This window comes from Dermacentor albipictus, chromosome 10 (assembly GCF_038994185.2).
Source record: "Dermacentor albipictus isolate Rhodes 1998 colony chromosome 10, USDA_Dalb.pri_finalv2, whole genome shotgun sequence".
Classification (NCBI taxonomy): Eukaryota; Metazoa; Arthropoda; class Arachnida; order Ixodida; family Ixodidae; genus Dermacentor; species Dermacentor albipictus.
Window position 1 is genome coordinate 32,245,566 of NC_091830.1, and position 23,281 is coordinate 32,268,846.

Sequence of the window (23,281 nt, forward strand, 5' to 3'; positions counted from 1 at the left end):
CCGGTGACGGCGGAGTTGTGCGTGAGAGAAAATTTCCGTATATATTTCGGCATATGTGTATGCCACTCCTTGCTGTATGACATGCGGTATGCGGGTTATATTGCAGCATCATTCTATCACTAAAGTTGCACGTATCTTGTCATACATTCTCGACGAAGTTATTTCTCGAAATTTTCAATATGACTATCCACAAACAAATGTGATGAAACAAATCACCGATACCACGTGCCTTCTATATATTAAACGTTCTCAGACGTAAATATTGAAAGAGCGAAACAATAACACAGGCCTGAAAATGATGTAATGTTTTCGCGCTGCTCTGTGGCTACCTCCGGGATCGGCGCACGCAAGAGGCGGTGTTTCTATCAGAAAGCTCGCCTTCGAGCTTAACTTTCGCCGCCCAGCATTTCCCGGTAAACATTACGGTTAGATAAGCTGCTGTTGCCGGGAAGCGCGAGAAGTAGTCAGGGATCTTCCAACGCTATCACGCTCCACTCCTAAAGGCCTAGTTTCAGCGCCCTCCTATTTTCAAACGCACGAATAAAGAAAAATGTCAATGAAACTAATCGTGACAACACTGCCTTAAGGGAGATTTCACTTGATGTCTGGCCCTGCCTCTAGCTGAATGCTATATGCATTTGGTAGCCTTGCCGACCGGTGCGCATATCCTCCTGGGATTTTCCTTTCACTTTATCTAACTCTGGCTATAACTAACCCGCACCTTCGCGGTCAACCTTGCCGGAGCTCAGAAATGCTTTCATCTTCCGAACGGCGTCGACTGTGTCCACAACTGACAGATGTTTGCAATCGCTTTCTCGCGTCTTCTTCCCTGAAGGGATTTCAAACCTACCGCGAAACGTCAACAAGGTCACCTATGGTACAGACACTTGAATAAGAGCTTTCGAGATATCCTGCTTTTCTTTCCTTTGTCTCTATCTTTCTGTCTTGCCCTTTTGCCTGTCTGCGTGAGCCTCAACTCATGTCTGCAGCCGCAAAGAATGCGCCACTGGCCAGCCTGAAAGCGGGGACGAGTTCAAGGGAGATTTTAATATGCTGACCATCACGTGCTCTTCCACGAGAAGGCGGCATTGGCATGCCTGAAAGCACGGCCAAGATCAAGCGAGATTTTAATAAGCCGACCGTCACGAGCTGTCCACGTGGTCGAGCTCCATCTCCACACCCTCTCTGTCCGGCCTGTACTCGCGGCTTTTCATTGTCTTACGCAGACGTCGTCACCTGTTCCGCGTGTTCTCGTTAGGACCGCTGCTCTTCATGCTCGGGGAAGTCCGCACGAACGCGTACCGGCCGATCACTCGGATTCACGGGTTTTAATGCCCTGAATCTCGTTAGGCAGCGAAAGCAATAGAACATTGTTAGCGGGGGCCCAGCGGTGGGGTCTGTTGTGCCGTAGACTGATTGCGGATGAAGTGCGGGATCGATTATTATCCCGAACCTGGTGGGAGGGAAATGGGACCCCTTGGCCGAGCACTTATTAAATCGGTGCAACTAAACTGGACACGTGATTGAAAGCTGAAAACCAGTCAAAAGCTTAACTTCCGCAAACAAGGAGACGTCGGCACATGGCTGGAAGGAATAGCGGGAGTGTTTTATTATGGTAAATAACGAATGCAGTGCGATCGCCAAGTGTGGACTTCATTGTTTTGACATGTGCATAATCATCATCACCTTTCGTCTTCGGCTTTCTCGTACGCTGGCACGCGCACGTTTAAAATAGGGCGCTCGGTCGGCCGTTGTCTGTAGTGGTAGAGGTGCTGGGTACCTGCGGCAGTTCTTCAGTTCCAGTTTGGCCCCTCCAACTTATGTTGTGCTTATGTGCGTTTTGGATTTAGCTGGTTTCAATGTTTCAAACACACACCAACTTAGTGAGCTCTATACCTTGTTAAGTCTAGCGCAGACGAGCAGATCCAAATAGCTCGGAGCGTATGTGAACGCCTGCTTATTTTACGAAGTTATGTGTTCGAAGTTTGAAATTTATCTATGTTCTCTTACCTGTCGATGTGGCTCTGTCGACATGCCGTTCTGCTGCTGAGGTCGTGGGTTCGATTACCTGCCCGGGCAGCTGCATGCAGATGGGGGCGCAATGCAGTAATGTTTATGCAGTAACCCCAGTTTGTCGAAATTATTCTCAAGGCTCCTATTATGGTGTCACTCACAAGTTGCTGTGCTGTTTCGGTACGTCAAACTTTATCATAATTTAGTAGGCCAGGACGAAATACGAATAGGCCTGTCAAGGTCCCGGCTTCCTTATAGAACCACTGTCATGGTGGCAGTAGCAAACATATATAAAATGATATAAAACTTCAGTTCGAAAAGATTTTAAAAAATGATTTTAACAGATAGCGCCGTTCCGCCTTTGCTGGCCAATTTTTGGAAGCTGCAGAACTTATCTGCATGGAAACTGGCACTGCTCGGGCAGCTAATTAAGACACTTACAAAATAGCTTTTTACTATTTACTTCAAGGCATATATTTCCATTGTTACGTAGAAGCTGGAAAGTAGGAAAGTCATCTCTAGTTAGCAAAAAGCCTAAGGCTACTTTTGAGATACCTTTCTAAATATCATAAGCCAACCAACAAAGACACCAAGGACAACACAGGGGGAATTACTTGTACTTACTAATTGAATTGAAGAAATGATAAACTAATGGAAATGAAAATGGATAAAGAAAACTAGCCGCAGGTGGGGCATGAAGCCATGTCTTCGCATTACGTGTGCAATGCTCTTACCAATTGAGTGACCTCGGCACCATTTTCTTGTCCTGTTCCAGGGGTATTTATGTTTAACTACTAGAATTAAACTTGGCAGCATTAGCCAGCGCCACACCGCACGGCCTTGACGGCGGATGCGGAACATCCTTTTTTTGTCGTAGGCGTCACGTGTGCGTGATAATTTTTGATCATTTTGGGCGACGGCAACTGGTATATAAACCCACACATCCTACCTGAAGGCATCCATGCTGCCGGGTTCGAGGCCTCGCTATGTAACGAATGAGAGGAAAGGAAACCCGATGCCCAGTTTTTATTCGTCATATAAGTAATGTACCCTATGTTCTCCTTGGTGCTTCGTTTGTTGGTTTCTTATATTAGACTGATAAAAATTGGGCACTCGGTGCCCTTGTATGTATGTATGTATGTATGTATGTATGTATGTATGTATGTATGTATGTATGTATGTATGTATGTATGTATGTATGTATGTATGTATGTATGTATGTATGTATGTATGTGTGTGTGTGTGTGTGTGTGTGTGTGTATGTATGTATGTATGTATGTATGTATGTATGTATGTATGTATGTATGTATGTATGTATGTATGTATGTATGTATGTATGTATGTATGTATGTATGTATGTATGTATGTATGTATGTATGTATGTATGTATGTATGTATGTATGTATGTATGTATGTATGTATGTATGTATGTATGTATGTATGTATGTATGTATGTATGTATGTATGTATGTATGTATGTATGTATGTATGTATGTATGTATGTGTGTGTGTGTGTGTGTGTATGTATGTGTGTGTATGTATGTATGTATGTATGTGTGTGTGTATGTGCGTGTGTAATATTTCTAGGAAGACTCGGTACAATTTTTGGCCATTATGGTGGGGAAGGGTTACTTCTTCCTACGCAAGTATGTATGTAGAGCCAAAAATACAGTACGTAATGAACATCATAATCCAATAACTCCGTACCACTTTAAGAGTTGCCTAATGACATCGATAGTATATTATATTAGAAGTTATCAAAAATAAATATAATGAAAATATTGCTTTCAATGAAAGAATGCGAATGATGGGTATTGCGCATTCTCTAACAGTTGCATCTTGGAATGAAGTGTTGCAAAAATATGGGGAAGTGTACTGATTGTTCTACAAATAGCACTCGTCCTTGTTCGGGTTCTTCGAACATTTCTACACACCACAGTAAAAGATGGATGCTAGGCTGTGCTGTTCTTATCAAAGACAGAAGCACTATGAAGAAGCGGTTCTTTTGTGCATATAACTCCAGTACTTGCGTCCGGTGGACATTCGCTCAAAGCACAGGCAATGCAATGCTGTCGTATTTCGTTCTTTCTTCCACTCGTTAGCTTAGTTAAGAATTGACCCTTGCGTGCTCTTTAGCAGAGCCGAAGGATTTAGGCATTTGAAGTGGTAGAGCACGACGAAGGTATTGCTGCTTGCTAAATTTTTTGCATTTAGTTTTGCATCCCTTTGTTCCTCGGTCCCAGCAGATACAGCGTAGGTCGTGTCGCAAGTGACGTATCCCACCGCTGTGGTATGACGGTAGCTTTCTTTTGGACATTGTCACCAGAACCCTATCCGAATAACTTTTTTGGAAGAATCAGTTAATTATGGTGGCGATAATAACGACTTGCTTAAATATTTGTTTTAATGATTTCTTTGTCGCGGACGGGTATAGTCTTCATGAGCAAAATTACAGCTTCGGTCTGAACTGTTGATGATTATACATTCATCATTTACCTTCTTTTTGTAGGTTTTTGACACTAGATGGCCCCTGTGTAGTCTCTTATTTTCGGTGGTATAAAGGTTATAACCAGCGATAAGGTGCCTCAGAAAGGGTGGCCAACGTTTCGAGAGGAGGACCTATCTTCGTCAAAGGCGGCTTCGTCATACCCGGCATGTTACTTTTAAAGGGTTAGTATAGTGACGTCACGTGCGGTTGTTCTCGGTGGCAGCTGGTTGTAAAGGGAGAGACTTCAAAAATAATGAGCACTGTCGCCTGACATCTGTAAGCGTGGTTCTTAAGACGAGGGGACAAGAGCGGGAGAGTGGGAAAGTGGGGAGAAAAGAATAGAAAGAAATGGAGAAAAAGAAGAGACCAAGAAAGAAAAAAAGAATAAAAGAAAAAGAAGGGAATGGGAGGGTGTTGCGGAAGCGAGAGGTTAGGGAGCATTAAGGGATGCCGTTTGCGGCATGTTTTTGTCACTTTAGAAGAGCTCATCAGGCGGTCAGTGAGCAAGTAACAAAAAATGACCCCAAAAGACATCAGTTGAAAGAATTACTTGAGCAAGGTAGCAGCAACGCGTAGGATAATATTGAAGGAGTCTCGGGTGATATAGGCTTGCACTGAAAACGCGGCTTGCCTGAGCGCAATATTTCAAGGAAGACTCGGTACAATTTTTGGCTATTTCTTGTGGGCCGGTAGGGTTACTTCTTCCTACACAACTTCCTTATTATTTTTTTAGGACTCTTGCTTTGTATTTCTTGCTGGGGTTGCGAATCAAAAGTCAGTGTTCTACGGGAAAACGACGCGCCACTTTCGAAAACGTTATGAAGTCTCTAGATTGTGCGTAGCCTAAAGAAACAGCTTTAATGCGCCCGATAGCGAGAAACGTATACGCATATGTCCTATGTGGAAATGAAGTAAAAGCGATGCGTTGAAGTTAGCTTCAGTTTTCTGAAGAATTGCGGTAGGACAAATACCTGGCCATGCCCAACACTAAAAATGTCATTTAAGATTGTCTAAATCTACATCAGGGAAGAGTTGTTAAAGGGACACTAAAGTGAAATAGCATTGCTCGAGAACCCTGCAGGCAGTCATTTCAAAATAATAGCTTCGTTATTAGATGAGAAGTGAAGGTCGAAGTATCAGTATTTGAATTTCGCGTCGAAACCCCAGCGCCTGTGCGTCAGTATGACGTCAGTGGTTCCAAAGTATGCTTTCGCATTTGGGCCACATTGCCTGAGTAAAGGTTCCCGATACTTGCTACGCTTAATATTTGGTTCCTTTAGAACACAAAGCAGTCAATCTGTACCGCTGTATAAGTAGGCCCTAGAAGATGCCATCAAAATCCATGACGTCACAGCGACCAGGAGCGGAAACCTCAAGGAGGAGTCACCGCCCGTCTTTCGTTCTTGCGCTTTTTCTGGCCTACCAAGCGTCGTATTGTGGTAAGAGTGTTGTTTTTAGTGTCGTAGAAAGGTAATTTACTGATGCAGAAGAAATTATTTTTCTCTTTAGTGTCCCATTAAGGTGACTAAAATGTCGCTAAACTTAGCGACTTTGTCAACAACGAGCCAACTCTACCATTGTCGTTCAAAAATCACGTGACTGGCGCGCATAAGAAATTCACCAACGATTACGATACTTTCTAATCCAGAATTTTAGCGCAGCTCTATACGTGTTTTCATTTCGCGATGTACTGGCTGGTGCGGGCAGTCTGTCTCATGCGGCAGGTTGCAAACGGAGCGAAGTGTGGCGGGACTGCCTCGCTAATCGGGACATCGCGAGAGGCAGCGCGTGGGCGCGATTCGCAGCAGCCGCCGCAGACAGACCTCCACTCACGCAGCGCTTTGTTTCCATAGAGACGACGCGCACTTCTCTGGCGCCATCTCGCGGTCATCGTCGCCGCAGTGCGAATGTGGCGCGGCACTACGTTTTTCTTCTCATGGTTGTGCCATTCCCTCCCCCTCCTTCGCTTCCCTCGGCGCGCTCTCTTCTCTCTAGGCGCTTTTTAAAGGGAAGCATTCTTTGCCCCTTCCTTCGGCTTTCTCACTGGTACTGCTGTCTGGCACACCGCGTCGGAAACCATTCAGAGCCGGTTCAGAGCGTGTCTATACGGGACAGGAGCGCGGCAGAAAAGGAAAGGCGACACAATAAACTCATTTGGACCTTTGTACCACATCAAATATGCACAATGCCTCCTGGAGCTCCCTGGGAGACGGCATAATAGCCTCTTGACAGGTGTAATCATCCGCGAACCTCCGCAAAAGCATTGGAGAAATTGCAACGCTTTCCTTTCTACTAGCGTGCAAGTCCAGGGGGGAAGCTAGATAGAATGGTAGAGAGAAGGGGGAGAGGAAGCAGAGAATGGGTAGAACAGAAGCTGTCGCAACACGAGTGAATAACAGCCTTGGCAGTCCGCTCGGAGTTCCAATACGAGGTGGGGAGGGTGAATAGGAAAAAGGTGAGGTAAGAAGGCAAGGAAATTCTACTACTATAGACAATGCAGAGGTTGCAGACAAAGGGGATAAATTTAAGCTCAAGGTACGGTACAGTACGGTTCTGTTATTTCTGAAAAATAACCACCATGAAAATATTGCAAGTGGAAATCTTAGGCAGGGCGTGCGGAAGCAGAGCCGCAATAAAGTTCACCATACGGTCTAGGCGACACTACGGAAGTGGCCATACGTCAAATCAACACTTCTGTGGTCGCCGCAGTAGCTTTGCTGCTATGTAATTGCTCGAGGTCCGGACCGTGACAGCCGCATTTCGAGGGGTCGCAAAAAAAAAAAACACTCGTACACTCAGATTTAGGGACACGTTAAGGAGAGCAACGGTGTCAAAATTAATCCGGAGTCCGCCACTACGGCGTTCCTCATAACCCGATTGTGGTTTTGGCACGCACATCCGTGTAATTCGATTACAGCTTATTACTTGTGCGACGCTGCCATGTGTCATGTGAGACAATGAATGTGCTCAGCCACTGGGAGGTCAAGTATGCCGCACACCAACGCCTCAAGCAAGCACCTTCCACTGTGTGTTCTGTTCACTACGCAGACAAAGAGCAGCGGTGCACGCAAGGTAACGTTTAACTTCGGTTAGGAACTACACGTTACCTATAACGTTTAAAGTTAAACGTTCGTTTTGTATTAAACGCAGAAGAAATTAAAAATTAAACCGCTCTCTCTCACTCGGTTACCCCGGTGCTCTCGGCAGGAACGGGCGCCCAACAGCCGCCGCGCTCAAAACACGGTCGCATACACAGCGACTCTCTCATGTGCTTGCTTCTTTTCTGGGCGCAGCCGGAACAACGTTCTGCACCTTCAGCCAGTTCAAGTGCGCCAACCACCGCTGCGTCGCTGACAACTTCGCCTGCGACGGCCACAACAACTGCGGCGATAACAGCGACGAGAAATGCGGTGAGTGCAAAGTGCTCGCACGAAGTAGTTTTCTACGTTTGCACGACTTCTGCGTTTCTGCGTGCAACTTTTTTTCGCGTGTCGCGAGTCTACCGCGTGCCACGTCTGGAGTGGCTTAGAAGCTTAGAAGTTTAGAAGAGCGCTCAGGGTGTTTGGCAACTCGTGCTTTGGTGCTTCCCGGCTCCGAAGCTTTCGCGTGCGTCCGAGCTCCTCGAGGCTGGATCGCGAGTTCGAACGCGAGTCCGCCTAGCGTAAAAGCCCGAGCGAACAACAAAATTTGATTTGGCCGCGTTTCTGCCGCGTACAATCGTCCTCTCGAGCAAATTCTCGCCGGCGTTTTCTTCAAACAACCGTACATATAGAGCGTGTCCAAGCTGACAGTGTTAAGCCGTATATATGTACACACATATATATATATATATATATATATATATATATATATATATATATATATATATATATATATATATATATATATATATATATATATATATATAAACGAGAAGAAAGGGGGTTAACCGAGGGACCCGATATTTATTAGTCATATAATGAGAAGCCAACAAACACTGACACCGACAACATTGATGCCTTCAGGTAGCATATGTGGGTTTATTGACCAGTTGCCTTCACCCGAAAAGATCACGTTCTCGTGACGCCTGCGGCAAAAAAGACGTTCCACGTCCGCCGCCAAGGTCTGTGAGTGGGGGCGCTGGCTAACACTCCCAGGGTTCTACTAGTACACATAAATACCCAAGAAAGTGGATGGGGAAACGCCGCCGCGGTAGCTCAATTGGTAGAGCATCGCACGCGACATGCGAAGGTTGTGGGTTCGGTTCCCACCTGCGGCAAGTTGTTTTTTCATCCACTTTAATTTCCATTAATTTATCATTACTTTATTTAATTTATTAAGCACATACAGTTTCCCCTATGTTGTACTTGGTGGCAGTGTTTGTTGGCTTCTCATTATATGACTAATAAATATCGGGTCCCTCGATTTACCCCCTTTCTTCTCGTTTATATATATATATATATATATGTATGTATATTTAAATGTGTTGCCTGCGGGGGTTACACAGTTCTCACTCTTGATTTTGGAAAATAACAGCGTAAGACGGACAAGGACTTCGGCAAAGAAGAGCGAGACACAGCTCCCGTGTCGCGTTGTTTTTTGCATAAGAGATTGTCCGCTTAGCCCTCTTACGTTTTCCACTGCAGCTCACTTACTGTTGCGAGCGTGGAAGGAGTCCGCCGATACACGCTTGGCCGACGAAGCACTTTGCGTCTATTCACGTGCTTCTTTCACGCTCGGGAAAACACTTTTATGCAGCACGTATTGAGAAACAAAAAGCTTTATCAAGAGTTTTTCAACTTGCCATGCGCTTTCTTCATTGAGACTTGAATTAAATCTAGTTATGTAATTAGGCGGAATGCGAAAAGAATAATATGAGGATCTTCAAGGAACGGCAAACAATGTTAACTTGGCTTTGTCCAGCTACGTTGCATTTGCGTGTTTCTAAATCTTGCGGCATGATAGTTGGGTCACCCTGTATAAAGAACGGTTATGAGGCCTGTGGTGTTCGACAATATGGTTCTCTTCTGAAACGGGTGATGTTTTTGTATGCTGATTATCCGGCTATTAGAAGAAGATAAAATATATCTGAGAATTTTTGAGTTCGTGGCGTGGTTTCCACTGAAAAAAAGAATGTTAATGCGTCTTAAAACAAAACACACAATTGCTTCCATCACGCTATGCACAGCGTAATTAGTTTTTTCCGTGGTTTACTCAGGTATTTAGAAATCTGGATCTGTGAACCATAAAAACATATCACAGCTGCATAATCTGCATGCGCTAGAGCATCTAAAACTACAAATTTCGCTAAATGAATTGTCAGCCTGCGTGAAACTTCTGCAATTTTGACGAGTTTTTTGCAAGTCTTCTTCACAAGTTAGTGGTACATGCAACAGCGGTGTTTAACATATAAATTATGTCTGCTTGAGATGTCGCGCTGTATGAAGCTTAAAAAACTGTGACAGCCCTTTTGAATTTTGTATATTGAATGGATAGGCGGGCGTTTTTTTAAATTTTATATTGCCCCTTTAAGAACTTTGCCTAAAAGGGTAATGGCCTAAATAAAATAAACAAATGTCCGGGCTACAGTCACTATAGTTTACCTCTTTCTTTCAAATGCAACAAATCTCATGAATATGGGTGCCGTGGCTGCTGAAGAAAAAAATGATTTCACCGTTTTCGTGTACTTCATATTGGTGATGCGTAACTAGTCTTTTTCCCTTAACCCTCCAAATTTCATTTTTGCAAAAGCATGCGGTTTTGTGAATGCGTTATCGTTAACTGTTTAGCCAGCTACTTTGCCGCCCATGCTGCACACCAAGCAACTTCAGCGTCCTGTTGTGCCGTAAGAGAAAAAAGTGGGAACGTTTTCAGCGACCGTGTCGATGGTGGCATTTATACAGGCCAGAGCTTCAAGAAAACAGCAAACATTATGTTACAGGGACCCAAAAGAGGAATCTTTGGTCGAGGTTGCTTGATTGATCTTTTGATTGATTGATTTCTGGGAAAAACGTTTCTCCGTTTTACATGTATTCGAATAGGCGGCATCGGAATTGGTCCCGAACTAAAGCTTCCTCTCAACTGGTAGGCTACATTACTTCAACTGCAACTAAGACAATCGCATTATGAATGGCCACACCACGCTGAAGCTTCCGCATTTACTGTTACGTCTTCGATATGGAAAGCATGCTCGAGGCTGCTGAACGTCTTATCAACATAAAGAGACTGCAATGGTTTGTGCAAGGATTGGAAAAAATTGAGGATTTCGGACAACCTTCGTTGCATTACCGAAGCGTCAAATTTTGCACAATTATAGTAAAATTCATAATGTCACACCGATATCGCTGGCTTGGTTGTTTAGACATCTAACTCTGAAGGCTGATATCTGTCTAACTCTTTTTTGTGGGGCACAATAAATCTATCTTCCGCAATATCTTTACCAGTTGCTTACGTTCTCTTTCTTTTGTAAATTATAAGGATTTGATATCAATTATGCATCATTTCCGCGTCACCAACGTGATAAGCTTTCAGTTATGAAAGACATAGACGAACCGTTAAGCTTTGGTTACATTTTCTCGTCTGCGCTTAAGTTTCCCTCCTAAACGTATGCAATTCGACGTTTAACTGTCTAGTCTATGCCACCAAAAATCATTCATTGTCTCGCCTTTTTGATGTTATAGGCGAAGGGAACGCGGACGGCATGAACTTGGCTACGACATTTCAAGCCTATGCTTCATGCTCTCACTTGACGCTTGTGTCTCACGCTTGTGGTGCAACGCATAAATGTTAGCGTATCTGTAAACAACGTGAGACAGTGCGCACATATTTCATGCTTCTACTTCGTGCTGATGTTAGGCGCTTGTTTTTCATGCTGCTGGTGGAAGGCATACGGTTTAGCACTGTTTCTGTAACGCTGAGTACAGACGCCTTTGTATGGCGTTTATATATGAAGGACAAGTTTTGTTGATGCCAAAGCATGAAATGGCCCGTTGAGCGAGAAATCCGGCGTCCTTAGCAGAGAAACGACACCTCAGTTACCATTCGCTGCAATTACACGTCACGTGCGTGCCCCGATCGAGCCGGTCGGGTGAAAGGGTAAACCACCTGTCGTTCTGGCACGTCAGATGTTGCGTGAGGAGAGAGGGCATCCCCACGACGCCACGTCACCCTCTCTCTAACTCTAGGATTCCTGTGGTATGCGCGCTTTTCTTGCGTGCGTGAGCTCTCGCCCATGTGCTAACTTCACTTCGGCAGTCGTTATGCATAAATAATGCATGAAACACAAAATGAATTCGAAAGAAAAAAACGTTCGCGGTTGTGGATTTCAAACCGACTACCTTACGCTCAGAAGCCGAGTGTCTTGGCCACATTGCAAAACCAGCGCCTTGTAGTTAGCGGGCCTGTGCACTCTGCTTTTTAACATCATTGCTATACGGACCAATATTTACATTGTCAAGCCTGGCGTGACGAAAGTGGTGACGTAAAAATTACCGCTGCTTACTCGAGAGCGTCCCAATTGTATTCTATGGCAGCCGGGCAAGGTAACATGACGTTTCGCATCGAAGTCTACCGGCCTTGTGTTATCTAGGAGGCATTGGCCAAGCGTCTAAAATTAACCGTATTTGCCCATATTGCCCAAATATTACGCAAATTACCCGTATTTTTGTATGTCCTACATATCGAGCTTAAAAATGCGCGGAATTGTAGCAAAATTTATAACGCTACACCGATGTCGTTGGCTTGGCCGTTTAGGCATCTGATTCTGAAGGCTGATATCTATAGCCACATTCGTTAACGGTGTACAGGAAATATATTCTAACTTCATCAGTAAGCTTTATATTGTTTTATGTATACCGTAGAAACTGATATTTCTCATTGCTTACATATTTCTTTACGATTGTCTTTCTTTTTGTACTAGAAAATAATAATTATTTTCTATATTCATTATAAAAACATGTGTACCACAAATGTGTAACCGGTTTAGCTAGACCACGCTATTCTCGCTGTTTCCCATTTGTAGGGGGGCACGGGCCAACTCACGCCTCTTGAAGGCTTTTTGTCCGCGCTCCTGAACATTCGGTGATGTTTGAATAAAGTTTGGTTCTTTGTTAGCTTGCTCGTTTGTCTGAACGCGTTCGCTTGCCCGCGATGGGTTTGTAACTGAAAGTTCATAACTCATAGCTTTGGGGGAGGGAAGGGGTATTCAATGGGAAATTATTGGTTTCGCATTCACAAATCTTAAGAAGTTCTTAGGTGTCCTCGTATTTTTTTGTTACAGTAGGCGAAGTGAACGCCACCCGCACATTTCTCGTGCGTACGTTTCACGCTTACGTCGTAGAACACGTGTTTCACGCGTACGTTTCTCTCGTGCAGACTTCGGCACGAGCTTCTGGCGCTCCTTCGGTTCGATGTCGGTAATGATGATAGCCATACTGGTCATGGGCGTTTGCATGGTCATGCCGTTGGTGGCTCGCGCCTGCTTCGGTTCGCCGGAGGCACAGCAGCAACAGGTGAGTGAGCGTTCTGATGGTTAATTCGGAAAACCTAAATTGAAGGATGTCTGTTAAAGGCTGCGGAAACCACAACGACCATTTTTTTTTGTTTCGTGCCAACGGTACCGTAGGCCAACATGGCGATCAGTGCAGGCGACGTGGTAAGAGATGTACTACTTTCCTGAATGTTTGACCGCAGTCGCAGTGACACCTGGAATTTAGTCTGCTGGCTGTTACTTCGGTTTGGCTCATGGAAATTTCCGAGGAAGCCTGGTTGGTTTTCGTTCAACATGGTGAAAGAGCAAGCGACGGGACAAGAGAAGATGAGACAGCATAAATGTGCTAGTCGTTTCGCGTCGTTTACATGGCTATTGTTAGAGAGCAGACGATGGGACAATGGATAACCAATTAACACACAAATAACAACAATTAACAATAAAAATAACAATTAACAAACACAAATAGGTTAGATCCGATGCCTCTCTGGCGTTGTTTAGACTTAACTTTCACGGTACCTCTGACAGCATATATATATATATATATATATATATATATATATATATATATATATATATATATATATATATATATATATATATATATATATATATATATATATATATATATATATATATAAATATATATATATATATTGTACTGTCATAGATGAATGTACAAACAGTATCACAGATGCGTCTGTCTGGTGCCGCAACCTGCTCTGTTCGTCATGTTGCACAAGCACACACTAGCCATAATACCTCAAACTAGGAGGTTAACACAATAAAGCCACATGTGGCTGAAATTTTCTGTATTTATGCGACTGCCCCATGACATTCATGGAACTACATTTTGGTTGCTACAAACTGAACTCGGAGATTTCAGGGGTGCGATCTTGTACGCGTTTCAAAATAGAACGGAGGCGGTCCGTTCCACCGAGCCGCACACGGTTGGTCAGTTTGAACGGTGAAGAACGCCATGACGTCAATTGTGAAGTGATATCTGCTGTCAATCATTCCGTGTTGTCTGCTATCGGACGAACGCAACGGAACGGACCGCCAATTTCGCGACGGAAAGAACGAACCGCCTCCGTTCGAGTTTGGAACGCGTACAAGATCGCACCTCAGGTTTCTCCTGCTGAAAATGACAGCTCAATCTAGCGTTCGGGACACGAGTTGTAAATCCCCAATGCCTAATATAATGTGCTCTTGACGACTTGCATGCATGACTTGCGTATTGCAGTGCAATGATTTGTCCAATATTACCTCTGAAGCAAAGCGCAAGTGCATGATCGTACATGTAGTACCTATGAGCAAAAAGTGCATTTCCTTATATTTGAACAGGCAAAAGCTACATCCCCACCAAAAACAAAAATCAATAATGCCGAAACCACATTAGTTCCATTGGGCAAATCTCACCACGTCTAAGTTTGTTGGTACCAACACAATCGAGCTATAAGTTTTCTGGCAACACTGCGATAAGTGTACCAAAGCGCACGCCAGAAAATATTCTTTGATTGTGCCCGTTAAAGAATCGGAAACGCGAAATTTCTTTTTTTGTAAAGAAATAAATATTTACTAGCAACCAAGTTATGCGAATAGCGATGGTGCATCCAAAACTGATTTCCATAACAAAACTTTGAGCTTTCGAAAGAACGTAACTTAAATTGCGTCTTTGTGTATATCTTAATTTAAAAGACGAGGTTAAAGCACTGAACCGAGACAAACTGCCGTTATACATCTGCGTGCTAAGAAGCAGCACGAGGATACGCTCTGCCCGGCGTAAGGGATAGGTTGATTGTCACTTCATAGAAGTGGGAACAGCAAGGTGAAACATCACTGGCACGCAGTGCTCTAAATCGTTGTTATACAGCCTGTGCAAGGCAATTTGTGCTAACGTTCTTGCTTAAAGGGGGCTGATAGTTTCGATAGTTTGTTGCAGCAATGCAGCCTCGAGTCTCTCATATCATTTATCGGCGCTACGACTGACAATAAACTCGTTAAAGAGATATCGAGTGACAATTAGATAAATTTGGTTCTGCTGTAAGGTTTCAAAGCAGAATATTTATCTAGAATAGAGATAATGTAGCTATTAAAATGACGTAAACATAAGCACATATATATATATATATATATATATATATATATATATATATATATATATATATATATATAATTCACACGAGAAGAAAGGGGGTTAACCGAGGGGCCCGATTATTATTAGTCAGATCATGAGAAGCCAACAAACACTAACACCAAGGACAACATAGGGGAAATTACTTGTGCTTTATAAATGTAATGAAGAAACGATAAATTAATGGAAATTAAAGTGGATGAAAAAAACAACTTGCCGCAGGTGGGAACCGAACCCACAACCTTCGCATTTCGCGTGCGATGCTCTACCAATTGAGCTACCGCGGCGCTGTTTCCCCATCCACTTTCTTGGGTATTTTTGTGTACTAGTAGAACCCTGGGAATGTTAGCCAGCGCCATCACTCACAGACCTTGGCGGCGGACGTGGGACGTCCTTGTTTCCGCAGGCGTCACGAGAGCGTGATCTTTTTGGGTGAAGGCGACTGGTCAACAAACCCACATATGCTACCTGAAGGCATCAATGTTGCTGGATTCGAGACCCTCGTTATGTAATAAACGAGAAGAAAGGGGGTTAACCGAGGGGTCCGATTATTATTAGTCATATCATGAGAAGCCAACGAACACTGACACCAAGGACAACATAGGGGAAATTACTTGTGCTTAATAAATGTAATGAAGAAACGATAAATTAACGGAAATTAAAGTGGCAAGTAATTTCCCCTATGTTGTCCTTGGTGTCAGTGCTTGTAGGTTTCTCATGATAAGACTATGTATATATATATATACATATATATATAAAAGATATGTATATTATTGCGACATATTTGTTTCGGTGGCTCATAAGTCACTGGGTTTAAAAGGAAATCGGAAATAAATTAATAAATCAGGTTGACATGACATTACAGATGCAAAATGGCCAAAGAGCCACTTTCTCCATGCAGAGCTGTCGTAAGCAAAGAATTGACGCAAACATATAGAATAATGCTAACCTTTTCTTTTTGCCAAGGCCGTCACTTCTAGGAGCGCTTGTGCACTGATCTCACCTGATCGGCCTCTTTGATGTCGCAGTTGCAACGCACACATGAAAAAGAAAACAATGCAAAAAGAACGGAGAGCAAGCGTCGCGGGACAATGTTGAAGCCTAGTCGTAAAATATACAGACGAGAAATCGATGGGATAAGCGCTAAAGGATGTCACGGCAAGCGATGGTTTGTGGTCCCTCCCCCCCCCCCCCACCCCGGCTCTACTGGGATTATCTCCTGCTTGCCCACTGCACCATTAAGTTATAACGCGTGCCTAATTGTACAGACCCACCTACGGGAGTGTTGCCTTTATAATGGCAACCGTGCTTCCAGACATAGCCTCCGAAATCGGGTGTTGCGAAAACAGCGCTCAATGTGTGAACTTGGAGATCGTGGTTTAGGTAACGAGGCCGAAAAGTGAAGACGTCAAATGCAGTGAGCCGAAAAGCGATTGGCATCTGCTGGAGAAAGTGGAGGCTACTCGGTTGGTCAGTGGCACTCAAAACTGCCCCAACCAAAAACACACATGGAGTGCTGTTCTTAGAATTTGATGTGTGGCGTAAACACTTCCCATGATTACAAAACGATTCCTTTGTAAAACTATTTAATACAATGCCTACCTGCTTTTGTCTAACTGAGACTGGCAGTATGAGGACTACTACTACTACTACTACTACTACTACTACTACTACTACTACTACTACTACTACTACTACTACTACTACTACTACTACTACTACTACTACTACTACTACTACTACTACTACTACTACTACTACTACTACTACTACTACTACTACTACTACTACTACTACTACTACTACTACTACTACTACTACTACTACTACTACTACTACTACTACTACTACTACTACTACTACTACTACTACTACTACTACTACTACTACTACTACTACTACTACTACTACTACTACTACTACTACTACTACTACTACTACTACTACTACTACTACTACTACTACTACTACTACTACTACTACTACTACTACTACTACTACTACTACTACTACTACTACTACTACTACTACTACTACTACTACTACTACTACTACTACTACTACTACTACTACTACTACTACTACTACTACTACTACTACTACTACTACTACTACTACTACTACTACTACTACTACTACTACTACTACTACTACTACTACTACTACTACTACTACTACTACTACTACTACTACTACTACTACTACTACTACTACTACTACTACTACTACTACTACTACTACTACTACTACTACTACTACTACTACTACTACTACTACTACTACTACTACTACTACTACTACTACTACTACTACTACTACTACTACTACTACTACTACTACTACTACTACTACTACTACTACTACTACTACTACTACTACTACTACTACTACTACTACTACTACTACTACTACTACTACTACTACTACTACTACTACTACTACTACTACTACTACTACTACTACTACTACTACTACTACTACTACTACTACTACTACTACTACTACTACTACTACTACTACTACTACTACTACTACTACTACTACTACTACTACTACTACTACTACTACTACTACTACTACTACTACTACTACTACTACTACTACTACTACTACTACTACTACTACTACTACTACTACTACTACTACTACTACTACTACTACTACTACTACTACTACTACTACTACTACTACTACTACTACTACTACTACTACTACTACTACTACTACTACTACTACTACTACTACTACTACTACTACTACTACTACTACTACTACTACTACTACTACTACTACTACTACTACTACTACTACTAATAATAATAATAATAATAATAATAAAGCCGAGAGAGAACGGCGTCAGAGAGAGTTGTATTGCGGAGCGTGAATGCCTGATGTGATTCCTCCTTCCTGTTTTGTTTTTCCTGCATGTTGAATGGACACTTTTGCCTGGCCTTTAAAATAAGTGACTTCATTACCTGCGCAGAGCATGCTTGTGTTTCCACAGACCATACGAAGAATGGTAAAAATGCGTCTATGTTGTAAGATGTCTATTTATTGTTTCCTTTCTGTGTACGGCTTCCTAGCTTCGGTGTCGGTAGCAGAAAGGCTCCAGCCAGCTCCCTCTGGCTATCAGTGTTTGACGGGTTGACCTTTTCACTACTTGTGTGGAAGGAAAATAAAAAGAAATAGTTCAAATCGCATCATTTCAAAGAAAATAGAATAAAGTGTCTGTTGCGGATACAACTGAACGTGTAGGGTGTGACTCCCTCAGGAAACTGCCGCTTCCAAGAAAACAAAAAAAAAACGATGCAAAGTACTGCAGGTTATGTTTGAACCTAACTCATTGAGCACTTCTGTGACGAAACGTTTCGACTCAAAGTTGGCGATTATAAATTCCAATGAGAGGAAATAATGTTACCCATTGCTTGTCATGGTAAAGTTAAAAATATTGATTCTTATGGTGTGCTCTGTACAGATATTTGTTCAACCACGTACATTCCGCGGGGCATATCCTACAACTATTGCCCTCCTATAGCCAGACATGCGTGCCCGAGCGAATCCCAACACTGAACTAATTCTCAAATTTGTATATGCCCTTCAATTTGCGCACATGATTATCAAGCCAAACGGAGCGCTGAAGCCTTTCTGAGCCGGTCGGTAACCGCCTCCCTGAGCCCGCCACGCGTCGCTTCAAAAAGTGGCATTTGCGCTGACTGCAGTTAAGATTCTCACTTGCCACTTCTTCTTCTTGCATCGTTTTTTTTTTCAACTCGTGCTGAAGCGGCAGTTTCCACCGTTTGCCTTTCAGCCGGCCTGCATCGTTCAGCAAGCCGATGGGACGTATCGGGTGGTGAACGCGAACGCCGTACCCCCTACTCCTTATCCCGGCATGGGCCCCGCACCGGAGGCCTCGCAGCAGCAGCCTCAAGCGATGGGCCAGTTCACGGGCACCACGGGTATACCCGTCAACTTGGAAACCGGTCGCTTGATGCGATTTCAAGCACCTCCTGAAGACCTGGCCAACGTTGACTATCCGCGCACCGCTGTGAACCCCGTGAACCCGATCGTCATGAGCTTGCCGGAAACCTCGGTGCCTTCGCTTCCGGACGCGTTTGGCGAGTCACAGCCTGCCTTCACCAGTGTCAGACCTCACCAGCATCCGGCTCCGCCGTCCGGATTTGCCGACCTCCAACAGCCGTTCCGCGCCGCCAACGCGCAGATGCCTCAAAGACAGAGGACGCCCTTGTTCCAGCATAGCCATCCGCCACTGAGCCTCTACGACCAGCCAGACCCTATGCGCCCTTTCCCGGTCTTCGGCATGGGTGGTGGGCCTTTCGGACCAGTGCCTTTCGGTGGCGGCCCCATAACCCTCGGCGGACCAATGGGCATGCCATTCGGCGGTCCCATGGGCGCCTTTCCTCCTAGAATGCCGGCGCTAATCATCATCGAGACCGGGGACGACGACGACTCGCAGTTCCAAGAGCCGGTACACCTTCACGGCGGTCTGCTACCGTCGAGCACGAGCTCTTCCAACCAGGAGGCAGTCTTCCCGACACTGCTGCTTCAGCAAAGACAGCAGGAAATGCAGCGGCAGCGGGCTGCTGAAGAGGAAGAACACCGGCCAGCAGCCAGGCGGCGCCCGAAGCACCGTCACGGAACCGGTGGGGCCGCCGCGAACCTTTCCCCTCCCACTGGTGGCACCGAGTCTCAGGGCGGCAACGAGGAAAGCAAAGAGGACAACAACGAAGCCAAGAGGCAGCAACGTCATGCAGGCAAAGCTTCGCCGCGAGTTCCGCCGGCGACGGGGGCCATTGCGCAGCCCGCGCCACCACCGAAAACTGCAAACAAGAAGGACACTCAGAAGGACGCCGTCGGGGAAGCCGAAAAGACGGTCATGCGCATCGACCGCATCGAGACCCTCGCTTCTGCGGCAGCCGCTCTGCAAAAGATGGGGCTGCTCGGGCGGCCCATTAGCGCTCCTTCGGGTAACGACTGCATCGGGCCCGATGCCATGGTCATCAGGCGTGCCAAGTCTCAGTGGGACGCCCCACTCGACTCGAACCACGAGCAGAACAAGATCATCTACGACTTGCCCTCAATTTCGACGTACGAGTACGCCAGCGTGTGGTCCAACACGTCCTCCACGTACAGCGAGACGACGATGACGACCACGGAGACAGACGGGAGCCGGGGCACTCAGCTGCAGACGACGGGTGACGACAGCGACGTGAACTACTTGAGGCCCACGGTTTCGCTTGAGAACATCACGGTCCTCGACAAGGCTCAGCAGCGTGACAAAGAACTAAGAGAACGGCGAGCAGCAAAGAAGCGGGAGTAGTTGTTGCATGCGTCTAAACCGCCTTCGCACTGAGCATGCTTTCGAACCTTTCTTAACACTACTATGCTTCAAATCATTGCTCAGACCCACAGCTATTAGCTGAGAAGGCGGCACGCGAGATTTAGCGAAAGCTGAAACGCGAGGTTTAGCACAAGCTTCCGCGTTAATGCCAGCTATGACAGCTGCGAGCTTTCTGACATACACCGTGGTCGAAAGCGAGTTGTCACCCTGACCACGTCGCAGTGCATGCATCTGCGCCGGATATTGCTTGAATAAATAAAATGTTGGAGCGTTCGTGCACACGCAAAAGCTATCGCAACTGAAAGAACGCACGTAACCGGTAATAAATTTTCGGCGCACTATCATGGAACACGCGGTTGCGGCTTTACTGATCTAAAAACCAAAAACAATACATCAGTTTCCCATGAACCATTTCTGCAGTGCTGTACGCAGTTGTTAACGTGTCTATGGCGTACGCGCGCCATGAAATGCAAATTTGTACATTACAAATTTTCTTGCGCCCTTCGTGCTAGACTATGTAAATAATCATTTCATCCTTTTTTATTTACTTTTATATACGATGAACCATCTACAAGCCGGTACAAAAAAAAGTTGACATAACCAAACTGTGATACGCACTTCAGCGAACGTACGACGCTACATTCGAGCCATAAGTGACAGGAAAAAATAAATATTTAAACTTATTGGTGCTTTCAAAAAATCCGGCACTTTCTACGCCTTGTGGGATCGATGGTATGCGAAGCAGTGTGCGGGGCGCCTATGATGTTAAAGAAACGACCGTGAGAGTACCAAGACCTAGGCGGCTGTTTCATCGCCTACATAAAACGCATGTTGTCACATTCATGTCATGACCTACAATTTATGTTCATCATACGCCCTTGTCATACCACGCCAATTTTGCTACGTACCAAGTGAACGAGACGACCATGAAAGCACCAAGACGTAGGCGGCTAGATAGGTACTGTCAAAGTGGCAAATGTTCGCCAAGAAATGCTTCGAATTTGATATGATGTCAGCTAGTAAGGTTGATGGTGTCCGATGTGTGAAGATAATAAATATTCGATGCAAAAAGGTAAAATATGAATTTATTACTGACAAGACTGGAAGTGAAGAAATGCCTAAGTTGCTTTTATACGCAAAGCGAGCAACGGTTTATCTTTGTACACAGTGAGGTCGGATTATGAACGAAACTGCGAAAATGTAGAATACAAAAATTGAGAGGTGGTTCCTTAGGATCGAAGTTCTATTTTTACGCTTAGTTTGGTATAGGGACCCAGGCTCTACAAGCATATTCAAATTTGCTATCATTTTGGACGTAGGGGTATGGCTGGTACGTTATAGCCAAATGTTTGCTGAACAAGAGCTGTGACATGTGAGGTTCAGAAGGTAATGATGTAGGACACTTAGGAAGACTGACGGTACTGGTCTGGATTCTCCGGCCGCACGACTGGCTTCGCCCTAGAATACTCACAGGTGCAAGTTGTGTGCAAGAAAGAGTAGCACAGTAACATGGCCTTTCGACATTTCATATGCCAAGCTACGGAGAGGATCGATGACAATAATTACCATCCCTCTGGAAGACACAATTTGAAAGTCGATTAACAAAACTGGTTAGGAGACCGTCGTCATTACTGCAACTCTCATACACTTATGTCTGCGCCATGCCAGTATGAGCAATGAGCTGTAATTGAGTCTCTCTAGAAAAGTATAAAAACGCTGCTTTATTCCAGAGAATTAACTGAACGGATACCAGCATGTTAAGTAAAGGCCCAAACTTGCGAAGTAGTAAGAACGTAGCGAAAGTTTGCTGGCGTTTTTTTGCTGATGTAGATTGTAGGAAACACTTCTTTGCAGCGTAGTCCTGGTAGAGAACCGAGTCGCATGCCCTTACCGCGCATGACATTGAAAATTAGATCATGGCCTTCCTACGGAACAACAATAAATAGTTGTAAGCAACAAAATAAACCACTTTCCTCAAAGCATTTATTCGGCATGACTGTTAGGTCCCGGTATAAAGATTATTCGGTTTCCTCAATGTAGCAAAGTTCCCCGTGAGAAAATGATGCAACACGTGTACTGCACTCACATAGGCACTCATTTACGGAGGATTTTATGTGGAGGAGAATATTCTTGATAAACTTCATTTTGAGATTAGATAAAAGCTCGCGCGCCTGCCTACGGGTCATTTTCTTGCTGCACTGTAAATGTGGCCCTTTTAAGGTGTCACGTGCATGAAGCCTTGGAGCGGTCATGTACATTTTCTTCAGCCAGACTTCTAGTTTTGCATACCAGGAAAAGATACTGTTACAAAATAAATTCATCGAGTTTTGGATAGCGCCTGCGAGGGAAAACATTCAGAACACACAAGTGGGTTATCGCATGACAGAACCGGTTTCCGGCGCCTTTTTAAAGTCACTTCGTCAGCAAAGGGGTAATAAAAGTTTCTCGAAATTGGAGAACTTTCCCACCGGATGCGAGGCTGCGCGGACGTGGAGTGTTTCTTATGTCCCAGACTAAGTCTCAGACTCAAGCGTAGCTCGAGTCTCATATTTGCAGTCTCACCACTTGTCATTCAGAAAAATACTGTTTCTTAACATAAGTTTGACTTCCTCATTCAGGGAAGCATGCAGGCGAGCACATCTGCGTCGGCAAACCTGTTTGCTTTAACATAAAGAGATATCTCTCTGTCCCTGAAAACATTTAAACCATTCTTGTGCTCGCTACTGATTTGCGTTGGCGTATTTTTCTTTGATGTGTTCCCTATGTGCATTCCTAGCGTTCTGAAGTTTCGTATGTAGGTGCTCTCGAAAAAGTTTTCTG

At 44.4% G+C, this 23,281-nt stretch overlaps 1 protein-coding gene and 1 non-coding gene across 3 annotated transcripts in view; one reads left to right on the forward strand and one right to left on the reverse strand.

The window, feature by feature from the left end:
- LOC135912242 (uncharacterized) overlaps positions 1–20,810 on the forward strand; it is a 106,739-nt gene extending 85,929 nt beyond the window's left edge. For both annotated transcript variants that reach the window (XM_070527690.1, XM_065444620.2), the window contains exons 5-7: positions 7,795–7,911; positions 12,854–12,990; positions 18,911–20,810. In XM_070527690.1, the coding sequence (XP_070383791.1) occupies positions 7,795–7,911; positions 12,854–12,990; positions 18,911–20,440 (1,784 nt within the window). In that variant the 3' untranslated portion in view covers positions 20,441–20,810. The remainder of the gene's footprint in view (positions 1–7,794; positions 7,912–12,853; positions 12,991–18,910) is intronic.
- On the reverse strand, positions 15,317–15,389 carry TRNAS-CGA (transfer RNA serine (anticodon CGA)). Its single transcript has one exon. It is a non-coding gene; the product is annotated as a tRNA-Ser (tRNA).
- Positions 20,811–23,281: the final 2,471 nt, after the last annotated feature.